The following is a 16,926-nucleotide window of genomic DNA, read 5'->3' on the forward strand; positions in this document are numbered from 1 at the left end:
CGGAAGAGAAGCTCTGAGTGGACAGTCAGGATTCCTTGGCTTCAGCTGAATTATTGTTTTGGCCCTCCCCATCAGGCTTGCTACGGTGCTTTTATACTGCAAAAGTTCTTCTTTCTCTTCCTAAGTAATAAATAAGACAGATTTTAAAAAGTAAAAGACTTGTGTTCTGTCTTCTTTTAGGGCTTTATACAAATAAAATTTCATCACAAAAGCCTTCCCTGACCACCTGGTCTAAACACTCAATGCCCCTCCATCCCCTCTTGCATCTCTCTTCCCTTGCTTTGTTTTTTTTTTTTTTTCCTCTTTGGCATTTACCACTACACTACATATTTTACTTATTTATCATGTTTAAGGTCTGCTCTCCCTTTAGCGTGTAAGCACCAGGAGAGCAGGGATTCTTGTCTGTTTTCCTCACTGCTCTATCTCCAGTACTTAAAACAGTGTCTAGGATATAAAAAGTGCTTAGAGTTTTTTGTGACTAAACACACACACACATACACAGAACACTCTCAAAACATTTATCTAAAATATTGAGGCAGTCACATAAAAAAGCACTTTTGTTGTACTTGTTAACAGAAAATACTAAAACTGAATGCTTGATCGAATGAGGTGGAAATATCAAGAGTACCCATAAAATATAAAGTTCTGCATATATAAAAATTTGATGAAATACTAATCTAATCCGGATTATACATGACTGATGAAATGCGCAGGTGTCTGTTCGGTACCATTGACTCCTGAACAAGGTCTTCCAGCTTGTGAATGCTGCTTGATCGATCACAGCTGTACTTCCGCTGAATGGCGTCCTTTAGATTCCTTAAGTAATCAGTAGCTTCTTTGGCATCATTGAAAAACTATAGAAAGATGAAAACTGGCAGTTAGAGTGTATCGAATGCCAGTAAAGCAGAGAGTTAGTGGTCAAGTCAGAGTACCAGAGCCCTGTGGACCCCTCATGAGTGAGAACAGAATAAAATCACAAGACCACGTAACAGTCACATGGCTCCTTTACCAAATGACTCTCGAGTTTGGATGATTATCCGTAGTGTCTAAAGTTTATATAGATCTATATTGTGTTTTGACCCTATATCATTTTGGCTGAAATTCTGTTCTACAAATAATTTTTAAGTAGGAGAGAAACTCCAAGAATATTTTAAAACTTCTGAAAAATAAAAAAAAGAGCCCTCTGTAACGAAACATTTCTTTATAAAAGACACTTATAAAATAAAGATTTTCTGACATTTTTAAAGGTTTTTAAAGGATTTCCTCCTTAATAGATTGCTTCGATCTATCCTATAGGACCTATGTCCCATATATTCTACAAAGAAAATACTTCAGTTTATTTCCCCCACACATTACATACATGTCCTTAGTAAACTTGAAGGTGCTTTCTATAAATGGGCCAAAATCACAACACCATCAACTGACGTGACTCTATTCACACACCTCGAAATATGCGGTGTTTTCCTTTATGTGCTGCTCCACACACTGGCACAGCTGTAAGATCCAGCTCCACTGCGTCTGCATTGCCGCTCGGTAGGCCTTAAAAATTAAACACAACCACTGCAACCGGCTGAAGAGCAATGACGTGCATACACAGCAAAGCTTTTAAAGGCTTAAAAACTCTGCTATCTAAACAGACGATGAGATTAACAGAGTAAGACTTGAAAATTAGGGTAGTGAAATGTCCCTCTAATGTAAGAGTCCTTACTTGCACGAGGCCAGTCCTAAAAACTTAAATATAAATTAAAAATAAAAATGTAAAAATACAGACCATAATAAATGGTTCTGTAGTTTCCTCTTTGTTTTTGTTTCTAAAACTAGAAACAAAACTAGAAAGTCTTGGGGGGAGGCGGGTGACTTACGTGTTTGTTTTTGCCAGGGGAGGGTTTGGGGAGAGTGGAGAAGAGAGAGTGCAATCCCTTATCACTGTAATTCTGGAACTGCAATTATCATCATACTAAGAATTTTTATTTAAAATATTTTTACTTGAATTTTTAATACAAAGTAAATCTCTCACAAGAGCAAAAACATAACAGAAAGAACATCTACTTAAAGAAAACTTAAAACAGCCTTTTATATTTAAGCTGCAATTCACTGACTTCCAGAAGAGGGCGATCTAGATGCTTTAATGACTACCTTAAGTCAGCCTGTCATTCTTCCCCTTCAGGAAAAACTCACTCCTGCAGAGCTATGCTCAGGCAGGCTTTCTGAATGGAATACACAATGCAGCACTGGAAATCTGGCAACATAACCCGGTCATATTACCTGTGCCCTCAAATTAAGCTACTTTCAGCAAATTGGCTATAAAAGACATATCATTGTGTGTTGTTAGATTATTACTTTCTTTTTTCATATAACATATGAAATAGTGTTGATAATTAACTAAATACTATCCACATACCCACAAGACATTGGATAGACCAATGGAATCGTAAAGATGACTCAGGCTTAATTGTATCCCTCAAACTTTTAGTTAATTAGATTAACATCTCTACATAAAAGTAATCAGGTTCACATTCACATTATCCAGGCCCATTAAAATTCTTAGCCTGTAATCATATCCCCTAACAGTTTTCATCTCTACCTTGAAGAATACTCTATTTTTAGTTTATCATCGTACAAAAGGATACAGACCCTTCATGATTCTAATTTGCTTTCCCTATTACTCCCCCTACTCTTCTGTGTCTTTAACTTCCTATGTGGCATTTCATGGGCATGCAAGACTGTATTTTTATATGAAGAAGGTCAAATATAATAGTCCCAAAACTTCCAACTGAGATTTAGAATTTTACTAATTTTTTGTACTGTGGCGATTCCAGTGAACAAAGACTATCGGACACCTCTCCTCAACTGTGAGAGTCTAAAGCAGGTAACATTTTAAGCACAGCTCCATTTGTTCCCTCTGGCAATCTACCACGTTTCTCCATGTTTGACGCTCCTCTCACTTCTATATAACCCCCTTTACATTTAGAAAGTCACCAACTCTAACTAGAATAGGACTAAAAAGTAAATAGACTACCACTACCGCACGGGAAACCTGATAAATCCCCTCCCAATTCTCTGCTTCTGGATTTGAAATGTGTGCGCTATGCCATGAGGCTTTGCCAGGTTGTTGTTCCAATACACCTCACAAAACCAGACCATGAATAAAATTATTAAGTAATAACAACAAACACTTCCTGGAACATATGTACCAAGAACTGTACTAAGTGAGAGTATGTTATTCGTCCCGTTCTTAATGGGTTAGAAGGATCGCCCCCACTTTGGACAGGTGAGGGAGGCAAGTAGGTTACATCACTTGCACAATATCACAGTCAAGAAGAAATAAAAAAAATCAAAGTCTGTGAAGTCAAGATCCTTCATATTTACTGTAATACATCTCTTTAGCCACGGTAGTTGACAAAGGTACCTTTATTTGAAGTGATGGTGGGTGACACACTTAGAGAAAGCAAGAGAGTTAAAGGCAAGAATCACTATGATTTATCAGAAATGTTATTTTTGAGCCATGCTGTAATAAAAGTTTGTATTTTTCAATTTATCAGCAATAAAAGAATGTGAAAGGTAATCATCAAATGTCAATACTCAACCATGACCATTATACTTTCTGACTTACCTCGATCGTCAGTCGGGCTGGGTGATTTTCCAAAAGTAGCTGTTCTGCAATCTCTTGAACTGACTTAATATTTTCCTCCTTTTGATCCAGTTCCCTCATTAATTCCTAATGTAAGAAAGAATGAAGAAGCGAGGTTAGAAAGGAGATCTAAACCTGAGATAATGACTTCGGCATTCAATGAGAAGGGCTGTACGTACAGCATGGTAATCTTTTTTCCGAGCTATGTTGGTATTTCTTTCACTCCAGTCATAAGCGACTTCCTCTTCTTCTTTTTCATTCAACCAAATAAGTTCATTAGTTGCACGAGTTACAAAATTATGGAGTGTATCAAGGTGCCGTTCTTGATTCCGGGATGTATTCTTTGGAAGAAAAATCATTGTAAGAATCATGTCTTGACCAAATAGAGAGAAGGGAAATTCTTGGTAAAAGTAAAAAAAAAAAAAAAAAAAAAAAAAAAAAAAGTTAAAAAAAGTTTAAAAAAAAAAAAACAAAAAACTTACCAAGAGTTTTGCATACTGACTCTCTAATCGGTGTAACTTTTCAGCATAAGTTAGTTTCAGAGGTGCTGTCATTTGAATCTATAACATAGGATACGAAGACATTGAGTTTAGGGATCTTAAGGAATTCTGACTCATACATAATACTGTATCTATATTTTGTTACAGGGTCTTTATTTAAAAAGAGCAAAAAAAACAGCAAGCTAAAATGAAATACATACAGATTTTAAGTTCACATACCTCACTGATTTTAGCTTCTTTAAGGCTAGATTCAAATTCTTCAATAGCTCTGTGAACATTTTTATGATTTTCTAAATGGCTTTCAACACTTGGCAAATCCGATCCCCACTCAGTGCGGTCCAGCTGCACCTTTAATCAGAAAGATACTAGAGTTAAAAAACAAACTGACAGCAATGAAGACTGAAACTTTCAGGTAGAATAAACCTTTTTACCTGCATCTCATCAACCCAATTCAAAAGATCCTGAACAAATTTCATGTTGACTTCCTCTTCTGTTAGATTCTGATCCAGCAAAGACGACTTCAGAAGGGGCTTTCGGATCTGCATCAACTTCAGAGTTTGCAATGAATTGGTCTCTACTCCTGAACAGAAACTTGGAACCAATCCCCCTGATGGGAAACCAGGTGTATAAGCCGGAGTGACAGATGGAGTCAGGCGGGAAGTCAGACCTGATGACAGGCCTGAGGTCACACTAGAAGGGGTCAGGGAAGGCGTTAAACCCTGGGTCAGCCCTGAGTTCAGACTGGGGTTTAAGGTCTGTGCAAATCCTGAGTTTAAACTTTGAGTGATTCCTGATATCATGAGTTTCGTCTGTTCCGTTGTCAGCATGCGTCCTTTGCTGTACACGGAGGAACATTCATTCCTTAAGGCCATAATTTCATCACGCAGTTTTGCAACCCTGAAAAGAAAATCAAAAGGGATAAACTATAATATACGTTTCACAAAGAGTGAACCCTAATGCCAACTATGGACGTTAGTTAACAGTTTTATCAATACGGGCTCATTAATTGTAACAAATGGATCACACTAATTCAAGATGGTTGATAATAAGGGAAGGGGGGTAAAAAGGGGCATATGGGAACTCTGTATTTTCCTATCAATTTTTCTGTAAACCTGAAGTGTTCAAAAAAACAGTCTACTAAAAAAAAGTCACTATATCATATTAATAAAATTTTGCATCACAATTTTTTTCACAGAACTTTGTGCTGTGAGCACTTTCCATATTATCACAAAGTCTTTATAACTACCACTTATAATGAACATAATTACTACACTATAATGTGATCATTCTCCTACTGTTTGACATGTAGGATATTTCCAAATTTTGTTATTATAAAATATCTCTAACATGAACAAAACGTTTTTCTATATTTACATATTTTCTATATTTAAAATTATTATAAATTCCTAAAAGTGAAATTACTAGGGTCAAGGTATCATTTACAATTTTTGCTTTATATATATCTCATACATATATTTATACTAAATACAGTCTACAACCTGAAAATGTTCCATCCCTACCCTGAAACCCAAACTTCTCAGAGATGGAGAATTTTATACATACATTTTTTTCCCCAACATTTTATTATAAACATTTCATGACAGGATAAACAGAAAACTTAAAAAGTGAGTTATAAAGGATACTTTCTTTGTATTTTCCGTTTTTCAAATGTCATACAAATATTTTAACTCGAAGTATGTTAGTTATTACAGTATTAAATGTACTATTTATTATTGTATTGTATTGTATGTACTATAAAATATTTTTCCTATTACTTATCTTTGAATAAGTACCTAATTAACATATCAAAATATATCAGAATTAAGGTGACACACATTTCCAACTGAAAAGAGCATAAGAAATATATTTCATAAAACTGCCACACTCTACATTTCCATCGCAAGTGTCCATGAAGCAATTCCACAGAGGGACAGAGTATGAACAAGCAGGAATCTTACCTCTGTACCAATTGATCTGCCTGGTAGTATTTTCCGTCAATGAGAATCTGTACGTCAATTACATGCTGGCGTAAAAGGTTCTCACATTCAAGTATATACCCGGCAATTTCTGCTTCGTTCTGAAACTGCACCCCTGATTCTAATCTTTTAGAATCCTGTGTTTTAAAAGAACTCAACATTAATTCCATGAAACAAGTTTCAAAACTAGCTTCAAATATAAAACTCAAAATACTGGAATGAAAAGCTACTTGGGTCTTCTCTGTTTTCTCTTTTGGTTCAAAAATAGGTTTTCTCTTTACGGACTGTTCCTCAAGAGAGTGAACAGTGATCACAATCTTTAACGAGCTTTAAGTTTCAGTAGAAGACAATACGAAGATCAACCAAATGTTATACAAAAGTTTTAGTTCATCCAAAGGTACAGACCCCTCCACCACAATCCCAGTGGCCCCTAAAATTAACTTACAGACTGGAGAGCATTTCGGGCAAGTATCAGTTTGTCTTCACAGATGACACTGTCCCTTTGAACTCGGTTGGCAATCTGCTGTAACATTTCCAACCTAAAAGAAGAGACAGAACAAATGAAAGTCTCTCTCTTTCAAGTCAGAAAGTTCTCCACCCCTGAAAAATGCCTCCCCGCCAAACAGTACAACAATCCTACAGCAAGGATTCAATACCTGTGTCCGTCAAGGGATTCATTGCCGAAGCTAATGCAGGAGTTGATCAGTGTTGGACCACAATTAACCGAGAGAAAGTTTTCATTTGAATCCAGACTGGTTCGGGTGCTAGTAGTGTTACTAAACACAGAATCGCTACTTCGGTAGCTGTAACTACTACTGTGCATGTTTAGTCCTGAAAGGATGTTCCTCCTTTGACCATTCCAAGCAGACGAAAAAGTAGAAGGTCTGCTAAAAGCTCTACTTCTAACGGTGAAAAGCGGCAGCTAAATGTCACAGCCGAAAGGGCTCCTTAAATATGCTCCAACCTGCATATTTAACACGCAGCAAATAATATGCTGATAACTATTCAAAAGAATCTCGCCTAAAGCCATGTGTTTGCTAGCTGAGGTTTGCCTTTTGTAGCCCGCATTAAAACTCTACAAGTATGGACAAGGCAGGCTGATCAGGGCGTCACTGGAAAAGATTTGCCAAATACTTTCATCAAGAGTCATTCCATTGCAGGCACCTAAAAAACAACTCAGATGCCTCCCTGAAGCCCAGACACGATTAGTAAAGGCTATTCAGGCAATACCAATCATCTGCTTAAAAACACAAATATTCAATCACAGCCTGACTTTTGTAAAGGGCCAGGTCTGTTCTGAGTAACACAAGGCTAAATACTGGTACTTAGAAGCACCTAAAAACAAATGAGTTTGATGAGAAACAAAGTACATTTCCATTTTAACCGCCATGTCGTTTATCAGGTTATATGAACTGGAAAAGTAGCCATTGGCCTTTCTTTATATGACATGCTCTCAGGAATGTCACCTCTAATTTTACTATAGTCACTTTATATTTTTAAAAGCCAAAGTGCTAAGTAGAGTATCAATGCAATGCTTGCAAATTCAACTTGTCTGTGCTTGTTTTTTCCTTTCGATAGGTTATTGCATGGCAAAAGAACATTGGTTCTTTCTCATTTATCTTTTCCACATTCCCACGTCACATAGTTATTATTTGCAATTAATAGTTAATGCCAAAAAACTTGTTGCATCAAGAAAAATGAAGGCATTTATCCAACCAAACATTTTTGTGCTGCCAACACTACAAAGCCAAACTGTTGCTTCTCCACTCTAAAGGTAGGTATTTTTCTTTTCGGATGGCAAGAAAGGGGAAATTTGAGAGTATCATGTCAAATATACTTAGTAAACAGAGAGGCGTGAAATAATAACAGCCACTCTAGCATTTCTTCAGCAATTAGTATGTGCCCGGAAATAAACTAATCATTTTATATGCATGACCTCATCTCATACTCAACCACCAAATGTGGCAGGTACTATTACAGCCTGTTTACAAATCAGGAAACTGAGGCTTAGGAAGGTCAATGAACTTGTCTAAGATCACATGACTTGCAAATTGAGCAAAAAATCTTATCCAGGATTGACTAGCTCCTGGACTGTGAACTCCTGACCACTGCATTAAAATCAGGCTACTGGGGCGCCCGGGTGGCACAGCGGTTAAGTGTCTGCCTTCGGCTCAGGGCGTGATCCCGGCGTTATGGGATCAAGCCCCACATCAGGCTCCTCTGCTATGAGCCTGCTTCTTCGCCTTCTTGATCTCTGTCTAATAAAATAAAATAAAATAAAATAAAATAAAATAAAATAAAATAAGGCTACTATTCTGACAACTAAAAATCTACTCCCTATCCTTTCTCAGACATTTTTCCATTACTTCCGATGAGTTTAGTGTATAATTTTAATCACCCAAAATGATCTCCTCCATAAAAGGTACATCCTGGGTATTTCAAGCTTACTTTGGATCTAGATCCAGTTATGCAGATAGAATATTACACTTTAACAGGAATGTAATTAGTAATTTAATAAACGACTGACAAGTTGACTTGCTCTCGTATCTTCAATGCATTATTTCCTATTTCATCAATGTGGAAAGTCATGTGTGGGGCACAAAGAACATGAGTACACTAAGTGCCTCTCTGTGTCCCAGGCACTGCACTGAGCACTGGCAACACGAAGGACAGCAAAAACAAGTCTGTCTCCACGTTCTTGGAGCCCATAACTGTGAATGGGTGGCCCTTAATCCAACGATCACAGAAACCAATATAAAATTACAACTGAGATATGAAGGAACACTACATGTAAATATGAGAGTTATAATCAAGACATCTGAACCAGCCTGGGAGACCACAGGAAGTTTCTTGAGGAAGTCACACTGGAGCCAGGATCTGAGACTGATCAGGAGTGAAGGGACAGGGAGGATAAGGAAACTTCTCTGCCAAAGGAACAGATGGTCCAAAGATCCTCTTGGCACATCAGGGCTCCTGAGAGACTGTCAGTGTGGCCACACTAGAAAGAGCAAGGATGGTGTCGAGTGAGGCAGCCAGAGAGGTGCACCGACCACACAGGCCTTATAGTGGGAGGCCCAGCTCCTAGGGAGCTCACAGCTCATGAGGAACGGAGATCACAATTCCCTTCCCAAGTGCCAAAGTCAGGCTGTGAGGGAAGTACTATAATGGACAAATCCATTCAACAAATGTCTCCTAACGACTAAGCAGTGCTTTCCCAGGCAACTGGGTGTAGTGCAAGAGAGAGAATGATAGAGTCAGTGATGATTTCATGGAATAAATATATTTGTAGAGGTGAGAATTTGAACCAACATTTCCTGAGTGTTTTCTAGATGCCACTTCATTGCCCTCTAAGTGGAGAAAGACTAGACTCCTGTTTCCATTGCCCCATGGAAAGAGGGCCATAGCAAATATATAGCAAGAAACAAAATAAGTTAACTGCTGACCTACATATCAGCTTCTGGATCCAGGCCCTGATGAATTAAAAGCCCGTATGGGAAATTCTCACAAGTAATTTAGATGATCAGATAAGACGTCACACACCAACCTATTCTACCAGGTCCTATTTAAACATTACTTCACTGATTATTCCTCAAACCTATTGGAAGTGTTTCTGGATAAGAAAATGAGGAATCAGAAAGACTAAGTGACTTATCCAGGGTCACACAGACAAGGACATGAAAAATATGAATGTTGGTCCTAGGTCTGCCTGGCTCCAAACTTAAGTACCTTCTATGAGAACAAAGAGTCACCTCCCCATGCCCAGCCTGATATCCATGGCAGAAAACACCTCCAGCCTACCTTTCCACTTCTGGACGAAGTGCCTTCTCCCTCTCGAGCATGGCAATAATGAGTTTTCCCCACTCTTTCTCTATGTCATTTGGATGATAACCTTGCAGTAGTTTGATACGTCCAAATTCTATCCAAATCTTGAGAAAAACAAAAAAATTTAATATGAAGCAAGGATTAAAAAAAAAAAGATTGTGCCTGACAGTACAAAGGAAATTTTTGCTTACCTCTAATAACTTATATAGGCGTTTAATTTTTGATTTTTCTGTCTCCTTTGGTGGAATTTCTGTTTCTTTAAACTGTAAATACTGATTATAAAGTGCCTAAAGTGAAAGGGAAAATAAATGAAGGCCCAAACTTCAAAGACCTATTTTCATTACCGCATAATGTTACCATTTCAAATGCTATTTACTGTGTCATATGCATTCAGTGGAATTCCTTTATAAAACTGACACCTAAGGACAATACCAATTCCCAGCTAGTCAGTGACTAGGTTACAGTATGCAAGATTTGACAAGGGTGTAATTACCGACGTGAGCCATGATTCAACATATGCCATGTAGGGATTTGGATAGTAATAAACCATGGCAGTGTTTAGTAGGGCTCTACCTAAAATCTTGCATCATACAAACAAGAAAACACATCCTTTAAAAGATGCACTTTCCAAATGTTGCACTTAACTTTTAGTTTTTGTAAAAATAATCTGATGCAATTCCTATCAAGAAAAACGTGTTCTCTTCTGTATCATGGATCTAGCCTTGGAAATAGAATTCTATCATACAGAATTCTTATCACATAGCTAAACCTTGGTTTCCATGGCCCAATTCTTATCACATAGCTAACCTTGGTTTCAATGTCCCAAGTTAAACAGATCTTTTAATAAACAAATATAGATGCTATTGGCTGCTGCTTTTATTAAAGAAGTTTCAGCCATATAATTAAATTATCTTGTTTGTAGATACTAATCTGAAAATCTCTTAAATATAACTTATTACATTAAAAAGGACCTTCGTAAAAATTATGTAGATAAAACATATCCGCATTTAATAAATATATACTAATTATTTCATTTTAATTCATGCTGTTTTTTTTAAAATTCCCTGTAAAAACTCAGGCAGCCACATTTCTGAAGGAGTCCATTCAGTGTTTTGCTAGCTAATGAAACTATTGGCATTGCCCATGATGTTTTCTTCCGTGTATGACGTGATATCCTGGGCACCAGCAAGTAACCTGTGCAGTCCTCAAACTTCTTCCAAAACATTAATCTGCATTCATCAGAAGCCAGTACAAATTTACCCAAGTGTCTGGACAACAGGAATCCATCTGGAAATAAGTTTACTTGAAATCTGAAAATTGCTTTGAACCCAAATTGCAATGCTTCGGGACATCCATTAGAAAATGAGTTCACAATGCCATTATGTGCTACAGACCACGCCTGGGGGCTGGGGCGAAGGAAGGGGGAATCTTTCTGGCCCTGGAAAGGTTTGCATCCACACAGGGAGACATCACACAAACAACTTGAGAACACTTAAAAAGCATCATATCAACCCGTGCCAAGTAACTTTGTGCCAGGGACAAACTCCCCATGGCAATGTGAATAAAAACTGTTCCACAGATGTTCTGTACGGATGCAGAAACACAATGAATAACTTTACAGGATCCACCCGGGTTATCACAGTTTTTGCAATTCCAGTTTGATTTAAAAAAAAAAAAAGCCTATAATTCAAGGAATTAAGACTTTGTTATTAATATTCACATGATCAGTTTCTTGAAATAAAGCAGACTACTTTGTTATTACAAGCCCAAATATACAAAATGAGACAATATTTTTCAATGAGTGTACATATGTATAATTCCTTGATATTTCTATAATGTCTTTGCCTCACAGAGGTGGACCTGTTTTTAGATAAGTAGCAAATGTTTTACTAAGTGAATTCATTGATACTGGAAGTCAGGTGTGTATTTTTGATTCCACGGTGAGAGTATATACCTCTTGCTATACAAAATGAACCCTCTGAAGCAGTTTTTAACAGGGTTCAACCACAGGCACATTCCCAACCACTGTTAAACTTGTACCAGCTTCCCAGAGACCCTCCTGCCTCAGCCATCCATCTGGTAGGCTCCAAGCATTCCCCATGCTCCAAAAACACTTTGGTAATGTCAGTTCCAAGGTCTCTCAAATTATATCTTACTACTCTCAACAACTCAAAGCTAAGGGACTATAAATTTTTTTAAGATATTGCTGCTGTTATGTTTTAATTATTAAAATCTACCTCCATTTTCTCTGAATAATAGGAGATGAATAAATTTTAAAATTGCCTATTTATTAGTGGCTTACCAAGGGCAATTTTTCTTGAACTTCTGGAATTGTGGAATTATTATAACATTATTTAGAAGTTTAATAATCAGGGCACCTGGGAGGCTCTGTTGGGTAAGCACCTAACTCCTGATTTTGGCTCAGGTCATGATCTCAGGGTCATGGGATCGAGCCCTGAGTCCAACTCCATGCTTAGCACAGAGTCTGCTTAAGATTCTCTCTCTCTCTCTGCCCCCCTCCCACTCACAGACTCTCTCTAAAAAAATAAATAAAGTAAAATAAAATATTTTTTAAAGAAGTTTAATAATCAACTCAGTCCTTTGTAACTTCTACAGTGACACAGACCTTAAGTTCCACAGGATTATTAGGAAATGTTCTCTCAGACATTGTGGTCACATGGTGTCTAATCCACTGAATGAGGTAGTTCACCATATTCTGGTATTCAATCCATTTGACTTCAACATCCTGAAACAATAAAATGACAGAAAAGATCCATATCTGCAGATAGTAACATTCAAATCTAACACTACTTAGTCAGAGGTCATTCTGAGAATTTATATGTCTTTAAGCCGGACAGTCAGAACCAGCTCAATGTCTTCTCACTTTCCACCCAGTCCCACATAAACAGCTTTAAAAACATGGTAGCAACATTTGACAATGAAGAGTAGCCCGATGAGTGCTACTTCTGATTCAGAGACAGTGGCTGCCTGGGGCACTGTGTTAAGAAGGCTTCTGAGGCTGCATCCAAATGCAGAAGGAAAAAACACTGTGATTATTCTGGGGTGTTTTCCAGGCACTCAGCAAGAGGGAGTAATAGCGTGTACAACCCGGGTTAGCTGCCATTGTCTGCCAACCTTTCTAGATCTAAATCCACTGTCTATCTGAAACCCAAAGATCTATATAATATGTAGAAAAGTAGGCAGGAGTGAAAACTATAGGAAATGTATACAATAGGATTACTCATTAAACAAACTTTAAAAATGGAGGAAACTGGAAGGCTGTCACCTGCTATGTTCAATTAAGTATCTGTTGAGTGCTTATTACGTATAAAGCGTTGTGCTAAGTGTTGCAATAAGAATTTAATACTTTAGGGGCGCCTGGGTGGCACAGCGGTTAAGCGTCTGCCTTCGGCTCAGGGCGTGATCCCGGCGTTCTGGGATCGAGCCCCACGTCAGGCTCCTCTGCTATGAGCCTGCTTCTTCCTCTCCCACTCCCCCTGCTTGTGTTCCCTCTCTCGCTGGCTGTCTCTATCTCTGTCAAATAAATAAATAAATAAATCTTTAAAAAAAAAAAGAATTTAATACTTTAAGAATAATACCTTTTATCAAAGAGTCACTGTCTAGATGGGGAGGCAAGAGAGTCATAATATAAACAGTTAATCAAAATGAAAAGCAGTATTTAATTAAGTGTTGAAATACCTGAAACAGGTAATATATGCTAAGGGCTGAGATAATAATCGGGTAAGCATAAATGTGCCTGAAAAAGGTCACCAAAGGATTCTTGGGAAAGGTTGTCCCTGAGCAGTTCTGCAACAACCAGTAAGTAACTCTTTGGTGGGTGGGGGGAGGACAAAAGATAGGGAGTCCCAAGTGAGTCATGACTCTGACCTAGAAATGCCCCAGGTACCAGCAGACAGTGTGTGTTGAAACACTGTAGCTAAAAAAGTAGGCAAGCAGAATTAATATACGCAGCATTTTAAAAAAAGATCTTATTTATTTATTTATTCAACAGAGTGAGAGAGACAGCACAAGTTGGGGAGGGGCACCGGGAGAGGGAGAAGCAGGCTCCCCGCTAAGCAGGGAGCCCAATGCGGGGCTCAATCCCAGGACTCCGGGATCACGACCTGAGCCGAAGGCAGACACTTAAGGACTGAGCCACCCAGGCGCCCTAATATATGCAAAATTTTGATGTCAGAATAGACTGGATTTCACCTCACAGGCCATATGTAATCACTGAAAGTTTTCAAGCTAAAGACGTCAGGTTTTAGGAAGATCAATTTGGTGACAATGTGCAATACTGATGGGAAGAGAAAAGCAATGGAGATGGAAGTGTATGAAAAAGCCCTCATCCTAGTTCTACTGTGAAGGGGTAAGAGTCAGGAACGGGGGGAAGGGGATAAGAAGGTGAGACAAGGCTTGGCCACAAGAAACACTCTCAAGCAATGCTCAATACTGACTTGGCAGACATCACAGCAGAGGATGAGCATGGGAGCAGGTTACTCAGGGATCAGGAGAGGATAAACCTCTGACAGAAAGAACAAGGCAAAGAGAATGGGACTAAATCTAGAAACAAGAGCACACAGAGGTGAGAAAGAGACCAGAAAAGAGAGCTCACCGAGGTGCGTTCCAACATCTTTGAAATGAAATAGCAAAAAAAGGGAATCTGCAAGAAGAGGAGCAGAAGCCAGGGTGAAGGGGCTCGTCCCCAAATTCATAACACCTGCAGGGCTTCCTGTTCTCTTCCAGAGATACCGAAGTACGTGTACTTGAACTGAATCACACAAATCTTTGGGAAACGGTGGACTAATAAGGAGCCCAAAGCTCCCTGTACTGGACACCTCACCCTGCTTACGATGTAGCTCTGGTAGTTTGGCAAAGTCAAATAACCTTCCTCTAAATATCACCTTTAAATTGGAAAAAGAATTCTTAGCCAACTTATTTCATGAGATTATGAGAGTCGGTAACATTGAAAGTGATTTCAGAAGCGAGATATTCTGGGGCGCCTGGGTGGCTCAGCCATTAAGTGGCTGCCTTCGGCTCAGGTCATGATCCTGGGGTCCTGGGATCGAGACCCGCATCAGGCTCCCTGCTCCGCGGGAAGTCTGCTTCTCCCTCTCCCACTTCCCTCGCTTGTGTTCCCTCTCTCACTGTCTCTCTCTCTGTCAAATAAATAAGAAGAAAATCTTTAAAAAAAAAAAAAAAGAAGTGAGATATTCTACATATAGAAGGATATCAAACACTGCAATGTAAAATATCAGCAGGTTAGCAGGTTAAAAATGAAAACCTCCAAAATTCAGTGGTTTAGAGCTTTTATGTATAAAAGGTTATGTAACTCAAAACAGCCTACTTTATTTATGACAAAGACCAAATTTTTTTTTGAGTTATGCTTTCATGGTAATGGTGGAATAGTGTCATAAAAATGCAAACAGGACTGGTTTATTAAATAGCATCCTAACTCAAATTCCTTAAAGAATATTTGATATTGGGACGCCTGGGTGGCTCAGTAGCTAAGCATCTGCCTTCGGCCCAGGTCATGATCTCAGGGTCCTGGGATCAAGCCCCTCATCAGGCTCAGTGGGGAGTCTGCTTCTCCCTCTGCCCCTAGCCCTGCTCGTGCTCCCTCTCCCTCTCTCAAATAAATAAATAAAATCTTTTTTTAAAAAAGAATATTTCATATTTAGATACTGTAAAAAGCTTTATCAAAGAATTCAGTCAACTGGTCATTACTGAAGCAGCAGCTTCTAGTATGGAAAAACCAATACTCACATTTGCACCAATACCTTCGCCACCTTCAGGGACTTTGGGAAATGCATCATAGAGAGATGACACGTAAGTTATTACTGATTTTTCATCAGGTGAGGAGACATCAACATCTATAAGCAGCAACATAAATTATTTCAAAATGCTGGTAGATTACTTTTGATCAGACTTTCACGCCAGTCCACATCTAATCAGCAACTCACCTTCAGGATCCAGAAGTCTTATAACACCGATTTTTTCTGCTACATAAAAAGCGTGCTCTAAATTTGCAAGGTTGCTTTGAACAGCAACAGTATTCATGTCTATCAGGTCCGGCCTAGGAAAAAATTCACTGTAATTAATTTAAGTTTTCTCACATGCGAATTCAACATTACACTTACACGTTGACCTACTTACATCACACTTTTGCAAATACTAATACTAAGCCTGTGTTGAAATAGAGATTTTCATCAAATATTTAACACTGATGACTTATCTCAGAAACTTGTGGGCGCCAAAACCAAGTGCAGCAAGGAAATTATAAAAATCTGAATGTATATAACTTTCGACAAAGTCTACGAATTCTTCATCATCAAAATATATATGAATATCTGTCCCATTCAACCTATTTAAGCTCTACTATTCCAACAGCATCCTTCCAATCCAACGAGCATCCTCTCAATGTTTCTCCCCAAACACAAAGTTTTATGCTTTAGTTCAATGCCACATCCGTGGCATCCACCACCCAATGGACAGGATGCCATTTCCCATCATTGCTGTCTTCTCACTATTCACTCATCTTTGCGAGCAGAGATCAAGCCCCACCTCCTTTGCGGAGCCCTCGCTCATCTTCACCACCCTCATTTTTCTCTCTGTTCCCTGAATTCCATTTACTCCTGGGCCTGTGCTGGTCAATTTGGCATACGGAATAATCACATACTTCCCTGCCCTGTTTAACGTGCATGCACATCTTCCTTCTCACAACTGGCCAACTCTAAGTCAGCAAGAACCATGTGTTAATAAACTTTTGTATTTTATCCTTCTGCTGAGACAAAGAGTGGCATAGAATTAGCAGACACTCAGTATATATCTATAGATAAGTTGGTAAGCAGGTTGGTTAATTCTGAATCATAAATGAAAGACTAAGCACTACTAAATAAGCACTACTTTATATCTTCACAAGATTGCATATGAGCATGCCTGTGTATACGCATGCGTGCGTGCGCGCGCACACACACACACACACACACACACACAC

The 16,926-nt window shown here is 38.5% G+C and overlaps 1 protein-coding gene across 4 annotated transcripts in view; it reads right to left on the bottom strand.

The window, feature by feature from the left end:
• The window catches only part of DST (dystonin), a 342,160-nt gene that overhangs the window by 157,086 nt on the left and 168,148 nt on the right, over positions 1-16,926 (bottom strand). For 2 of the 4 annotated variants that reach the window (XM_040643592.1, XM_040643591.1), the window contains exons 7-21: positions 15,893-16,005; positions 15,696-15,802; positions 12,556-12,675; positions 10,121-10,216; positions 9,906-10,033; positions 6,553-6,646; positions 6,090-6,244; positions 4,563-5,028; positions 4,351-4,479; positions 4,114-4,191; positions 3,811-3,972; positions 3,614-3,718; positions 1,444-1,539; positions 729-854; positions 1-120 (exon numbers count right to left, since the gene is read on the bottom strand). The exon at positions 1-120 is cut by the window's left edge and continues 39 nt beyond it. In XM_040643592.1, coding sequence (XP_040499526.1) covers positions 1-120; positions 729-854; positions 1,444-1,539; positions 3,614-3,718; positions 3,811-3,972; positions 4,114-4,191; positions 4,351-4,479; positions 4,563-5,028; positions 6,090-6,244; positions 6,553-6,646; positions 9,906-10,033; positions 10,121-10,216; positions 12,556-12,675; positions 15,696-15,802; positions 15,893-16,005 — 2,095 coding nt within the window. Of the gene's footprint in view, positions 121-728; positions 855-1,443; positions 1,540-3,613; positions 3,719-3,810; positions 3,973-4,113; positions 4,192-4,350; positions 4,480-4,562; positions 5,029-6,089; positions 6,245-6,552; positions 6,647-6,763; positions 8,305-9,905; positions 10,034-10,120; positions 10,217-12,555; positions 12,676-15,695; positions 15,803-15,892; positions 16,006-16,926 lie in introns of those variants that run through there. The other 2 variants (XM_008691755.2, XM_008691756.2) reach the window with 2 other exon arrangements.

The sequence above is a fragment of the Ursus maritimus genome, unplaced genomic scaffold (assembly GCF_017311325.1).
Source record: "Ursus maritimus isolate PB19 unplaced genomic scaffold, ASM1731132v1 scaffold_29, whole genome shotgun sequence".
Taxonomy (NCBI): Eukaryota; Metazoa; Chordata; class Mammalia; order Carnivora; family Ursidae; genus Ursus; species Ursus maritimus.